This window comes from Narcine bancroftii, chromosome 1 (assembly GCF_036971445.1).
Source record: "Narcine bancroftii isolate sNarBan1 chromosome 1, sNarBan1.hap1, whole genome shotgun sequence".
NCBI lineage: Eukaryota > Metazoa > Chordata > Chondrichthyes > Torpediniformes > Narcinidae > Narcine > Narcine bancroftii.
The window spans coordinates 194,892,253-194,906,422 of record NC_091469.1 but is presented as its reverse complement, the minus strand read 5'-3'; the positions used below and the strand labels follow the sequence as shown (position 1 = coordinate 194,906,422).

The 14,170-nt window shown below is 39.3% G+C and overlaps 1 protein-coding gene across 16 annotated transcripts in view; it reads left to right on the top strand.

The window, feature by feature from the left end:
* med27 (mediator complex subunit 27) overlaps positions 1–14,170 on the top strand; it is a 521,819-nt gene that overhangs the window by 257,220 nt on the left and 250,429 nt on the right. For 15 of the 16 annotated variants that reach the window (XR_011340577.1, XR_011340572.1, XR_011340563.1 and 12 more), the window contains exon 5: positions 3,053–3,160. Coding sequence is in view for 3 of the 16 variants with exons in the window: in XM_069886860.1 (XP_069742961.1) it covers positions 3,053–3,160 (108 nt within the window). In the remaining 13 variants the exon portion in view is untranslated. Of the gene's footprint in view, positions 1–3,052; positions 3,161–3,782; positions 3,892–14,170 lie in introns of those variants that run through there. The other variant, XM_069886869.1, reaches the window with a different exon arrangement.

Here is a 14,170-nt window from a genome sequence, read left to right as displayed (position 1 = left end):
CCTCCTTTGTGTTCACCCTCCAGTAGCTGTCTTCATCACTCTCCCTCCTGGCTTTATCTGCATTTTTTTTATCACCTGCTTCCACATATCACCTATTTGCCTCTATCTTCTAACTCCATCTCTTCTTTAACTTGCTCCATCTGCCTACCATCATTCATGCCTCTTCACTGCTCCTCCTTTTTATATTGGCTGTCTTCCCCTCTTCTCTGTCCTGATGGAAGGCCTCAACCTGAAACATGAACAATACCTCCTCCTCTGCCCTCTTCAACCACCACTCCCCATCCCACCACCACCAACATGAATGCTATTCAATCTACTGGAGTTCCTCCAGTAATTTTGCTCAATATTTCCAGCAAACACTCTTGTGTGCTAGAATGGTGGGTTGCATTTTACATTCACTGAATGATACCAGAGTTGAGGGGATTAAGTTAGGGGGGCAGATTATTTATACTTACACATGAATAAATTTAGAAGGTTGACGAACAATCTGATCAGGGAGTTTAAAATGATAGAAAATTTCTAGAGCATAAATGCAAAGAAACAACTTTGCATTTGTAATATAAATTAACCAGGATTAAATTATAGTGAACATTGAGTCCAGTTAATGAAAATGTTTATTTCTGAGGGTAGGAATTGTGCATATACAAGTATTGTTAGAGTTACTGCAATCACATCAACGAAGTAAAGGAAAGAAAAGGTGAGAGTTTTTTCCAGAATCAAGTAATTGGGCAAAGCAAAATGATGTAAGGACTTAAAATTATTTTTGGTGCAATGTATTTTTCTACATTTCTGGATGTGTGTTCTGCTGTCTTATTTTCTTTTACTGTTGTGAGATACAAGTGAAAAATTTTCAATGTTAATGTTTTTACTGGGGTTCCCTGGCAAGCATCCATACAAGTCTAATGTAAATGTGATTTTTCACATACTATGTGTACTATTAATTAATGAAATTAGATGTTGACAGCCTTACTTCTAAGTTTATATCTGTGTCAGTAATAACTGATTAAGTACGTTGATTAATTGTTAACAGTTGTAAGAATAGTGGTTACATTAACTCGCAGTAGAATGATAGAAAGATTCACAGAACTCTGTAATTATTATCGCCTCAGGCTGTGCGGCCTGGTGTATTGAGTAACTTTCTGAAGTGTTCTTTGGGATTAAAAGCTCATTATAGCCTGCAGCCACATTTCACGCAGCTAATGCACAGAGCTAAAAGTAATATAGTACTTGTTAGAAGGGTTTGACAGGTTTCTAAAAGTTTTCCCTGCAGTTGATGCAGCTGATTACTAATGCCATTTTTATATTACTGTACTGTTGGTTATAGAAACTATTGTTCTCCACAATATTTCAGAACTCTGGGTGATGTGAAATCCATTACCAGATTCTACAATTTTTGTCATGCAGGCAAATAATTGCTTTTACTGTTTGCACGCACATCGGGTTGCAGATTTTAGCCATCATTTTAGAGAGAGGACTAAATTGAGACCATTGCTTCCCCGAGATAGGAGGTTTAAAAAAAATGTTGTTGATTTGAGAATATCTTCATTCCTCAGTTTCTGAAAACAATCAGACTTAATAGAGCACAGTCTTTTATATTCAGAGCCAAGAATTGCATGGAGTATTGATTACAGGCCATTCAACCCTACCAGTGTTCTTGTACTGATATTCCACTTCACATCCCATCAGCCTCTCAGTCCTTCCCATTCCCGTGTAGTTATTGAGTTTATAAATTCTTTTGGAACTATTTATTTGCCTCAATCACTTTTTAACCACTATTTCCCTAATGGTGGCGCTGCTCCTGTCTTATAGCTCCACTTTGATCTGGTGCAGTCCGTATGAAATATGCATATTCATCCTGTAATTTCTTGAGTTTCCCCAGATGTTCCTGTTTCCTCCAAAACTCTGAAGGCATGCTGCTCGGTAGGGTTGTGTTTGTGTATCATCTCAGAATACTTTGATAATTTTCCCCCATTAAATGAATTCATATTTTTACTTTTTAAAAAAAAGAAAGTATTCAATCATTCTCCAATTGTTGAGCCTTGAAAATTGTTGCATTTTCTCCAGCACTTCCATTTTGTTTTATAATCATAGAAGATCACGGGGTTCTCTCTTTCCTCCATTGATGACATTCACCAAGAAAGTTGGTTAAATAGAGTTGAAAGATTTATTGAAGATCCCAACCATCCATCCCACAGTATCTTTCACCTATTATCAGTAGGAAAGAGATAATATCCAAATCAGGACTGTCAGGCTGGGAAAACATTTTCTTCTACAGGTTTGATTAATGTTATCCTGTAACCTTGGGTCTCTTGTAAATAAAACAAATTATTCCAAAATATTTCTACATTTTTTTTTATAGTATATTTTTATGTATATCTGTAATTATTATATGCATATATGTGACAAAAGGCAAAGGAGGAAAAACCCAACACCCAACCCCAACCAACCAATTTTCCCCTGCAACCGTGTCTGCCTGTCCCGCATCGGACTTGTCAGCCACAAACGAGCCTGCAGCTGACGTGGACATTTACCCCCTCCATAAATCTTCGTCCGCGAAGCCAAGCCAAAGAAGAAGAAAAGAAAGAAGAATATGTGCACACAACTGGGTTGTAGATGTACAGTCAGGTGATGATGAACTTGAGAATGCCATACTATACACACCTGGAGATAAAATTTTCAACTGTTTTCCTTACCCACAAAACCACTTTTACAGATTAATTCTTCCATATCCCAAGACCATGTGCTTGAAATGTTAGAGTAGTTTCTAAGATATGCCAGAGATCAATTTTGAGAACTTTAATCAGTGGAATGTACAGATTGACACAAGTTCCTATGCTATACAATGTGAATACTATTTTTATGTGGATGATCAAAATGTAGAGATAATGGCATCTTTCATTATTGATGCATGTAAATACTATTAAAGAAAATTGCAGTTGTTGAGTAAACATCTAATATTTTGTCAAGATAGAATAATCACGTCTGAGCAAGTTTCTGTATTTGGAAAGAATTCATACCTCCCTAATAGTGGATTGGTTCCATATTGTTACAGGTCACACTTGGAAAGGTATTGAAAGCAATTGTCGTAATGAGGAGTCTGTTCATTGATCGGACAATTGTTAAGGCTTACAATGAAAATGTCTACACAGAAGATGGGAAGGTAAGGACAGAAGAGCCATCAACTTGGTTAATGATAAATCCAGGATGTATCACATAATCTATCAAAATATTTCTATAGATGATCATTATATTAGAAACTGATGAAATTTACCGAAATAGTTGGGGGTTGACCTATGATGAGAGATTGGGTTGCCTGGCCCAGTACTTGTAGAATTCAAAAGAATGAGAGCGGATCCTACAGAAACATAAAATTATGAAAGGAATAGATAAGATAGAGCAGGGCTTCCCAAACATTTTAGCTCATGGAACCCTTTTGAGGAGCACTTGGAAATCGCAGAACCCCAATCTTTAATTGCAGTTTAAAAGACCTGGTATATACACAGGATCAGCATCATGGGGGGGAGGGGGGTGAAGCATTCATGGGCCATACCCCCCAAATGAGTTATTGTGAACACCCACACCCCCAGAGCACCAAGGGTCACCCCTGCCCAAAACCCCAGTCACCACTTGCTGCTCTGCCCCGAGTTCAACAACTGACTATTTCTCCCCACGGATGTTGTCTGACCTGTGGACCTCCACCAATTTTTTGTCTGCCCAAGATTCCAACATTGGCTTTTGTGGTTCTCAATAACTTCTTTGTTGTCATTTTGGCTCCAATGCAGGTCAAGACGGCGTCCACTCAACTCCTCGTGAAACCCAAACCCACGGTCATGGGCTGTTGTGGCCGCCTTTCCTCACCTGTCTTTCACTTTTAAAAAAATTTTCCAAATCAAGCGTGCAGCTCCTAGGGGAAGCCTCTCCGTCTACCCATGTGCAGCTGGACCCCAGAGCAGAGGCAGGACACCTACTTGTACTGGTGGTCGCTCCAGCATAGGCAGCCCCACTGCACTGGTGCTGAGGTGGCAGACCATCACACTATCACTTGTTTTAATGAGAAGTGAGGCACCGGATCCAAGTTGTTGTAATCATGCGAGTCACGCCAATGAATGGGTTTCCCCTCTACCTACCCTCTCATCTTGCAGAAGCAGGTTAGTTCCAGCGCCATGGTTTGCAACCCTAACACTACTTCTGCCTTCTGGTGAACCACGCCAATGTGAGATGCACTGGCAGGGAAACAGCTGCGACATGAGAAACGGGGATCCTTTGCCCAAGCATGCCTCCCAAATAACTGAAGCTTTTTTTTTGAAGCCATTCATGTAATCAACAAAAAAAAATATTCGGTATACAATTTAGAATTTGCAATCTACGATACATGCTGACTATAACCCTTCAACCCTCCCACCACCACCCCCCCCCCCCAAGAAATGAAAAAGAAATAATCCAAAAGATAGTTAAAGAAGGAAAATAGAAAAGGAATGAAAAAAATAAAGATAGAGAGGAATTGTCAGGGTCTGCCATCCACTCCAGAGGGTCAAATTTCCATGACTTACCTAGATTTTGGGGGGTGTTAACTCAAGGATCAAGGGCGAGGAGGGGCATCACTAATATTTATACCTAGGCTCTGTAAATATAGTTGCCATATTTTCAAAAACGTGCTACACTTCTTTCTTAAGTTGTAATTTTCTCAAGCGGAACACAACTATGTATTTCCACATTCCAACAGATTTTACCCAGGTGGGAATCAGACTTCCAGTTAACTGCTATATATTTCCTGGCCACAGACAATGCAATCTTGACAAATTCTGTTTGATATTTGGACAGCCTCATTATTAGGTCTTACAACCACAATATTCCCCAGTAAAAACAGTTATGGGTTTTGTGGAAGTTACTTTCCAATAAATTGTTCCAGGGAATTTCCTAAATCTACCCAAAAAGGTTTCACTTTGAAACATGACCAGGTTGAATGTTAAAAGGTTCCTGTCCCTTTGCTGCATCTATAACATAGATCTGAAATATTAGAATTTAGTTTATGCAATTTTTGTGGTGTGTTATAGCTGGTGCAAGAAATTATATTGAACCAATCTATAGCTTTCATTTATCATATTAGTCATATAGTCCTGACATATGTCAGGCTAGTTTTTTTTAACCAATTTTATATTCAAGTGTGATTCCCATCTTTGTCTAGATTGATGTACCCCCTGTTTGGGGGGTCCCCTTTTGAAGTAAGATATACAGTAAATTTCTTGTGTTTCCCTTTCGAATCAGGGTCTCCACTTCAGTGCACTTTGGTAGAATCATTGTTGGGCCTAATTTGTCCCTTAAATGATCTCTTAACTGGAAATAGCAGATGTTGCATTGTGTTATTGACAATATATATACCTTTTAATTGTTCTAATGCCTTAAGTTTCCCTTGCTCATAACAATCCTCAATATTTCTCATCTCCTGCCAGGACCAGGCATCCAAAATCTTATTATCCATTGTTAAAGGTATTAATCTCTTCTGAGTCAAAGGTGTTTTTGGAGGTAGCTGTTCCTTAGTCCCAATATGATTATTTATTTTATACCAGATATTAATTGTATGTTTTAACAGGGAGACTTCTTTCTTACCCAAAATTAATTTTGAGTCTCATTTATGTATAAAATCTTCTGCTGTCTTTTCTCCCACCTTGTGCATTTCAATTTTCACCAATGAAGGGTTGTCTCCTTCCTCAAAAAGGGAGACGACAAATTTCATCTGGGCTACCTAATAATAATTTTTTTTTATATTTGGGAGTTGTAAACCTCCAATTTGGTATTTCCAAGTTAATTTTACCATGGAGACTCTGGCCATCTTACCTTTCCAAAGAAATTTCCTAATGTATTTATTTAACCCCTGGAAGAAACTCTGAGTTAATGGTATCGGCAGTGTCTAGAGGAGATATTGTACTTGTGGAAACACATTCAATTTTACGCAATTAAATCTTCCAATTAATGTTATTAGAACTGTCATCCATCTATTCAACTCTTCTTCAACATTTTTGAGCAAAGGGAGATAGTTTAACTTGTATAAATTGTGTAAATTATTATCTGTTCTGATCCCTAAAATTTATCCCATTTTTAGACCATTTAAATTGAGAATTCCTTTGTCAATGACTGTAATCCCCACCCATAAGTGGCATAATTTCATTTTTATCACAATTTATTTTATATCCTGAAACTTTTCCATAATCTTCGAGCTTTTGTAATGAAGTTATCGATTCTTTTAGATATATTAGCACATCATCTGCAAATAAATTAATTTTGTATTCCTCCTGGTTAACCCTGAATCCTTTAATGTCTGGGTCTCACTGAATTGCTTCCGCTAATGGCTCTATAGCCAAACTGAAGAGAGCTGGAGATAATGGGCATCCTTGCCTGCTAGATCTAGTCAATGGGAATGCTGGAGAATCCTGTCCATTAGTCACAATTTTGGTTTTTGGTTCTATACTGCCCTAATCCAAATCTTTCCAGTATTTTAAATAAAAAGTCCCATTCTATCCTATCAAATGTCTGCTCCGCATCGAGGGCCACAGCCATGCTTAAATCACCTCTTTTTTGAGCCAAGTGAATTATACTAAGCAGCCTGTTTACATTATCATCAGATTGTCTCTTCTGTACAAATCCTGTTTGGTCCATATTTGCCAATTTTGGTAAAAATTTTACCAATCTATTTGCCAAGGCTTTGGCAAATATTTTATAATCCAGTTCAGTAATTAAATCAGTCTATATGATGATGGTTTCAATGGATCCCTATTTTTTTGGCTCCCTTCCGCCACTCTTAATATATTTTCACTATCTTGGAACCTTAAACACTTAATTAGTGTAGAGTGTGGCATAAGAGACCTCTATGCTCTCTGAATTTCTATGTCCGTTCCCACATTTTCTTCAAAAACTTTAGGCAACCATTCTTGAAAAAAAACAGATGGGCTCCATACCTTCCACTTCCTTTTTTAAGTGCAACTATTTTAATATTGTTCCTTCTACTAAAATGTTATAAGACATCCGTTTTTCCCAAATTCTGGTCCTTTCTATGGCCCATCTTTCTATTTTCGTTTCCCATTTTGGCCATTCAATTTTTTCCTCTACTTCATTCATTCTTTCACTTAAAGTTCCAATTGCTCCTTCTAGCTTAGTTACAACTGTTAAAGTATTTTTCAGTTTTTTATTTGTGTATTTTTCCATTTTCTTCAGAGCTTTCAATAAATCTTCGATTGTATAATCATCTTAAACTTGCTCCTTTATTTTCTTGTTCTTACTCGATGCCTTAACAATTGCTGGTTCAGCCTCTTCATCTGTAGTTGAATAATTCTCATTGCTGTCTGAGTCACCATTGTGAGAGGCTTCTTCCTCTAGGCCTGGTCGTTGGCATCATTCCATCGAATTACACATGTGCCTTGTTGTGCACATGCACGGTTGCTCAAATTCTTATTCAGCGATGTCTCCTGGCCCCAACGCCAGAAACACACTGCCTCTTGCCCCAGAGGTCAATCCACTTTCACGGGAATGGGCCAAGTCTCAGCCCCATGCTTTTTCTTATGTAGGCCTCTGCTCAGGAATAGTGTCCGCCAAGACCCGGAGGCTGCTGACAAAGGTTTATTTCTTTTTGATGTTATTGTACTGTGGATTTTTCTTCCAAAAGTAGTTGTCCAAAGTAGTTTCTTTTCCTCTTTTTTAATAATTATCCGGAAGAGTCGAGAGTCCACCTCTTTCCTCTGCCACATCACATTTGCTTTTCCAATATTTTTAACAACATTGAAATTTCGCATCCAAAGATATGGAGTACATATGTGTTAAAGATCAAAAAAATATATTAGACTTAAATCGCATCTTTTCTCCAATGTACCCCACATTTTAATAAAAGAGATTATATTGTATTGATATTTTATTATCAAAAAAAGAAAAATCTAAACCCACTACCAAGAAAGAAACTGTTTGGCCAAAAAATAGGAAGAAAGGATTCATATCAGAGTGATAAATTACCTCATTAGTCAACAGTTCTATCTTCTTAACAAATCAAAGATGATAAAAGTAATTCAAAAAGGATCCCCGCAGTGTTTGAAAATTTACATTCAAATCGGAAATTGAGCATCTAATCTTCTCTAAATTTAAACAAGACTTGATGTTATGTAGCCATTGAGCATGATTAGGCAGGGTAATGTCTCTCCATCTGAGCAACAGCACCCACCCTAGCCATAAGAGAAATAAATACATGCAGCTCACATGCCATTAAAGTTATGTCACTCTCTCCAATAATACCAAATAAAGCAGTTAAGAGATTAGGTTTAAAATTAATTTTAAAAAGTGCAGAGAAAGTTTCAAATACTTCGTTTCAACATTTATCTTTCTTTAAAATTATTTTTATTGAGTTTATCAGAAAAACAAACCAAAAAGCAGTATATCGATTGCAATGAAACCTTTCCAGATTTACAAATAATAACAAATGGTACAGTAGCAATATTTCTTAATTGTAAATCCAATAAATGGTAATACATACAATATTATAAGAGATAAGAAAAAATGAAAAGATAAAAGAAAAAATGAAACCCACACCAATCAATGTTAAAATTCATATTGTATTGTATGGAAAGAGCAAAGATTGGTGGTATTGTGGACAGTGAGGAAGATTACCGTATCTTAAAAAGAGATATAGGAAAGCTAGAGGAGTGGGCTGAGAAATGGCTGATGGAATTTAATACGGATAAATGTGAAGTGTTGGATTTTGGAAAGGCAAATCTAAACAGGTCATATACATTGAATGGTAGACAATTGAGGAGTGCAGAACAACAAAGGGATTTAGGAGTTATGGTAAATAGTACCCTCAAAGTTGATACTCAGGTAGATAGAGTGGTGAAGAAGGCATTTGGAATGTTGGCCTTCATAAATCGGAGTATTGAATTCAAGAGTTGGGATGTTATGATGAATTTGTACAAAGCCTTGGTGAGGCCAAGTTTGGAATACTGTGTGCTGTTTTGGTCACCAAATTATAGGAAGGATATAAATAAAATAGAGAGAGTGCAGAGAAGGTTCACGAGAATGTTGACACGATGTCAGGGTTTGAGTTACAGAGAAAGGTTGAGCAGCCTGGGACTTTTTTCTCTGGAGCGTTGAAGATTGAGGGGAGATTTGATGGAGGTGTTCAAGATTTTAAAAGGGACAGAGAGACTCAACGTGGATAGGCTTTTTCAATTAAGAGTGGGGGATAGTCAAACCAGAGGCCATGGTTTGAGATTGCAGGGGGGAAATTATAAGGGGAACATGAGGGGAAATTTCTTCACGCAAAGGGTGGTTGGGATGTGGAATAAGCTTCCGGCAGAGGTGGTTGAAGCAAGGACGTTATTTACATTTAAGGAAAGACTGGATAATTACATGGAGGGGAGAGGATTGGAGGGGTATTGACCAGGTGCTGGTCAGTGGGACTAGGAGGGTGGGGATTTGTTCCGGCATGGACAAACTGCATGAGTTTTTCAAGCTTTATTGGGACCAAGGAAAACTGCCTCAGGATCTTCGTGATGCCATCATCATCACCCTGTACAAAAACAAAGGCGAGAAATCAGACTGCTCAAACTACAGGGGAATCACGCTGCTCTCCATTGCAGGCAAAATCTTCACTAGGATTCTCCTAAATAGAATAATACCTAGTGTCGCCGAGAATGTTCTCCCAGAATCACAGTGCGGCTTTCGCGCAAACAAAGGAACTACTGACGTGGTCTTTGCCCTCAGACAGCTCCAAGAAAAGTACAGAGAACAAAACAAAGGACTCTACATCACCTTTGTTGACCTCACCAAAGCCTTCGACACCGTGAGCAGGAAAGGGCTTTGGCAAATACTAGAGCGCATCGGATGCCCCCCAAAGTTCCTCAACATAGTTATCCAACTGCACGAAAAACAACAAGGTCGGGTCAGATACAGCAATGGGCTCTCTGAACCCTTTTCCATTAACAATGGCGTGAAGCAAGGCTGCGTTCTCGCACCAACCCTCTTTTCAATCTTCTTCAGCATGATGCTGAACCAAGCCATGAAAGACCTCAACAATGAAGACGCTATTTACATCCGGTACCGCACGGATGGCAGTCTCTTCAATCTGAGGCGCCTGCAAGCTCACACCAAGACACAAGAGAAACTTGTCCGTGAACTACTCTTTCCAGATGATGCCGCTTTAGTTGCCCATTCAGAGCCAGCTCTTCAGCGCTTGACGTCCTGTTTTGCGGAAACTGCCAAAATGATTGGCCTGGAAGTCAACCTGAAGAAAACTGAGGTCCTCCATCAGCCAGCTCCCCACCATGACTACCAGCCCCCCCCCACATCTCCATCTGGCACACAAAACTCAAAACGGTCAACCAGTTTACCTATCTTGGCTGCACCATTTCATCAGATGCAAGGATCGACCACGAGATAGACAACAGACTCGCCAAGGCAAATAGCACCTTTGGAAGACTACACAAAAGAGTCTGGAAAAACAACCAACTGAAAAACCTCACAAAGATAAGCGTATACAGAGCCGTTGTCATACCCACACTCCTGTTCGGCTCCGACTCATGGGTCCTCTACCGGCATCATCTACGGCTCCTAGAACGCTTCCACCAGCGTTGTCTCAACATTCATTGGAGCGACTTCATCCCTAACGTTGAAGTACTCGAGATGGCAGAGGCCGACAGCATCGAATCCACGCTGTTGAAGATCCAGCTGCGCTGGATGGGTCACGTCTCCAGAATGGAGGACCATCGCCTTCTCAAGATCGTGTTATATGGCGAGCTCTCCACTGGCCATCGTGTCAGAGGTGCACCAAAGAAGAGGTACAAGGACTGCCTAAAGAAATCTCTTGGTGCCTGTCACATTGACCACCGTCAGTGGGCTGATATCGCCTCAAACCGTGCATCTTGGCGCCTCACAGTTCGGCGGGCAGCAACCTCCTTTTAAGAAGACTGCAGTGCCCACCTCACTGACAAAAGACAAAGGAGGAAAAACCCAACACCCAACCAACAAATTTTCCCCTGCAACCGCTACAAACGAGCCTGCAGCTGACGTGGACATTTACCCCCTCCATAAATCTTCGTCCGCGAAGCCAAGCCAAAGAATGTAGTGTTAAATCCACTATTTCTCAAGACTGTGATGTCCAGAGCATGTGAATTAATGAAGCATCTCCATTGTAGCATGTATCCCAACGAGGAGATACAACCACATAAATATGAGGTAGTTTGACTTTGGATAGGTGAGCCCTATGGACTACTTTAAATTGTAGGAGAGAGGTGTAGGCATATAAAGAAGAGGTATTAACTAATTTGAAAATTACATTCCAAGTTTCTCCTGAAATTAAAAGATGTAGGTCCTGTTCCCAGGCTTTTGTAATTTTATCTGAGGGAGCCTCTCTTATTCCCAACAGCATACCATAAATATTAGATATTGAACCATTATAGAAAGTTGTGAATTAAAAATTACATCAATTAAATTCTTATCAATCTTTTCAGGAAATGTATTGAGATCATAAAAAAATCTGTAATCTGTAGATTGGTAGATCATATTTAACTGAAAGTTGTTCAAAAGAAGACTCTCCTCAACAAATAAATCTTTAAAACATTTAATGCCCAATCTAAACCATTCTTTAAAGTTTACATCAATCATGGAAGTTTTAAAGAAATAATTAGAAAATATAGAACGAGAAAGAGAAAATCTCATTGAACCAAAATGTTTTATAAATTGTATCCTTATCCTCATAACCTTACAAAAAGACTGATCACCTCATTGTTGGACAGACATAATCCATCAAAATAAATCAATTAAAAATGAATAACCACTGTGGGATTAAAAATAAAACAGACCCCAGTGAAGCATTTTCTTTAATCACTGCAGACCTCAATGTCTAATATCCAAACAAAAAGTTGGCCTGACACAGCGGAGATTATTAACTCTGGACGAGGCTAATTGAACCTTGAAAGAGCAAGGTGTTTGGACTGGTTACTTCACTCGACACTAGAAAGAGCAAGGAGCGTGGTGTTTGGACTGGTTACTTCACTCAGCACTAGGGGAGAAAAGAGCGTGGTGTTTGGACTGGTTACTTCACTTGGCACTAGAAGGAGCAAGGAGCTTGGTGTTTGGACTGGTTACTTCACTTGACACTAGAAAGAGCAAGGAGCGTGGTGTTTGGACTGGTTACTTCACTCGGCACTAGGGGAGCTGCACTTCCTGTGTCCACAGGCATTCGTGCAATGTCAAGAATGCATCACAAAAAGGCATTCAAAGGGCACCCTCGCTACTCACCACCCCCTCTGCTGGACCCTTTGACGGACAGGCAAGTCCAGACACTGATTGAATTGGTTGGGTGGTGGGGGGGTGGAGGGTATTGTGCAAATGAGGTGAGCATCAGCAGAGGGTCGCACTCATCTTCCCCGATGAGAACCCCGTCATTTTTTTTCATCAGAACCCAGTTTGGGAAACACTGAGCTAGAGGCAGGAAAGTTGATCTCACTATCAAGTTTATTGTCATCTGATTGCACAAATACAATCTCATGAAAAAGCGTTCTCCAATCCACAGTGCCAAACTCGCAAACAAATAGTCAGACATAACACACATACAGACAGACAATACATATACAGGGCAAGAATTTATATATATAAATAAATAAATAGAAATAATTTTGTAAATATGAGAATCTTGGGTGGTTAGTGTGAGCAGTTCCTTTGGTTGTTCAGCATTCTTACTGCCCATGGGGAAGAAGCTGGGTCTGATACTTCTATATCTCTCTCCTGATGGGAGCAGCTGAAAGATGCTATGTGTGGTGTGGAAGGTGTCCTCAATGATTTTACGCGCCCTCTTCAGACAACAATCACGATAGATCACATCAATGGATGGGTGGGGGGGGCATTGTGGATTGACCTCCGATCCATTTCTCTGCAGCAACTCTACTACACTCTTGACAGAGCTCCTGTTGTAGGTTGACATGGTGGCTGCTGGTAGCCTTGCTCTCCAGTTTTCTCAGGGAGTGCAGTTGCTGTTGCACCTTTCCGACAAGTGAGGAGATGTTATGTGTCCAAAATTGGTCACTAGTTAAGTGCACTTCAAGGAACTTGTTGATCCACTGGTAGGTAAAACTAGAACTAGGGGACATAGTCTCAAGATTCAGGGAGTAGATTGAGGTTGGAGATAAACTGCTTATCTTTCCACTCCTCCCCCCCCAACCAATTCAATTAGTGCCTGGACTTGCCTGTCCGTCAAAGGGTCCAGCAGGGGGGGGAGGGGGGGTAGCGAGGGTGCCCTTTGAATGCCTTTTTGTGATGCATTCTTGACATTGCACAAATGCCTGTGAACACAGGAAGTGCAGCTCCCCTAGTGCCAAGTGAAGTACCAGTCCAAACACCACGCTCCTTGCTCTTTCTAGTGTAGTAAATCTGTAGAATTCTCTGCTTCAAATAAGTTGTAGTGGCTTTTTCATTAACTATATTTAAGACTTTTTGCATAGAAGGGGATTTAAAGGTTATACAGAAAAGACAGTTAAGTGGAGCCAAGTCCATGTTCAGATCAACAGTGATTTTATTAAAAGGCAGAGCAGGCTTGATGGGTCAGATGTCCTTCCTCAGATTCAATGTGTGCCCCCACTTGTGTTTTTTTGATTTTTGTTAATTTTATGACTATCCCTTTAAGGAAAATTGTTCTTTGTAGTGTTACCATTTTATGTCATAATATCCAAGTGGACCAGGAGCTTGGTTTTTCATTCTTTGAAGAATCATGACAGATGTAAGCTCTCGAGATACTTTTCTTTGAATTCATCTTAATTTCATCTTATTTTGTTTATTTCTTTTATATCTGTTTAAAGTTGAATATCGTTAACATTATACAGAATGCTTTGTTACTCATCGTTATGAAAATCTCTGAAGTTATGCAAAATGTTTTATCAATGAATTAAAGCAGCTTACAGCTTACAACTACAAAATTTTATTTACTGAATTAATAAGATGGTAATTTGGAAAATCATTGCTTATGTTTCTATGAAGATGACACATTTTGAAATTGGGAAATATTAGAACTTGGAAAATCTCATCTATACCACTAAGACCCTATATAACTGCAGTAAAACCTCCTTCCTATTCAAAACCTCTTGCTTTAAAGGCCAACATGTCATTTGCTTTCTTCACTGCCTGCTATGTTTGCATTCCAATC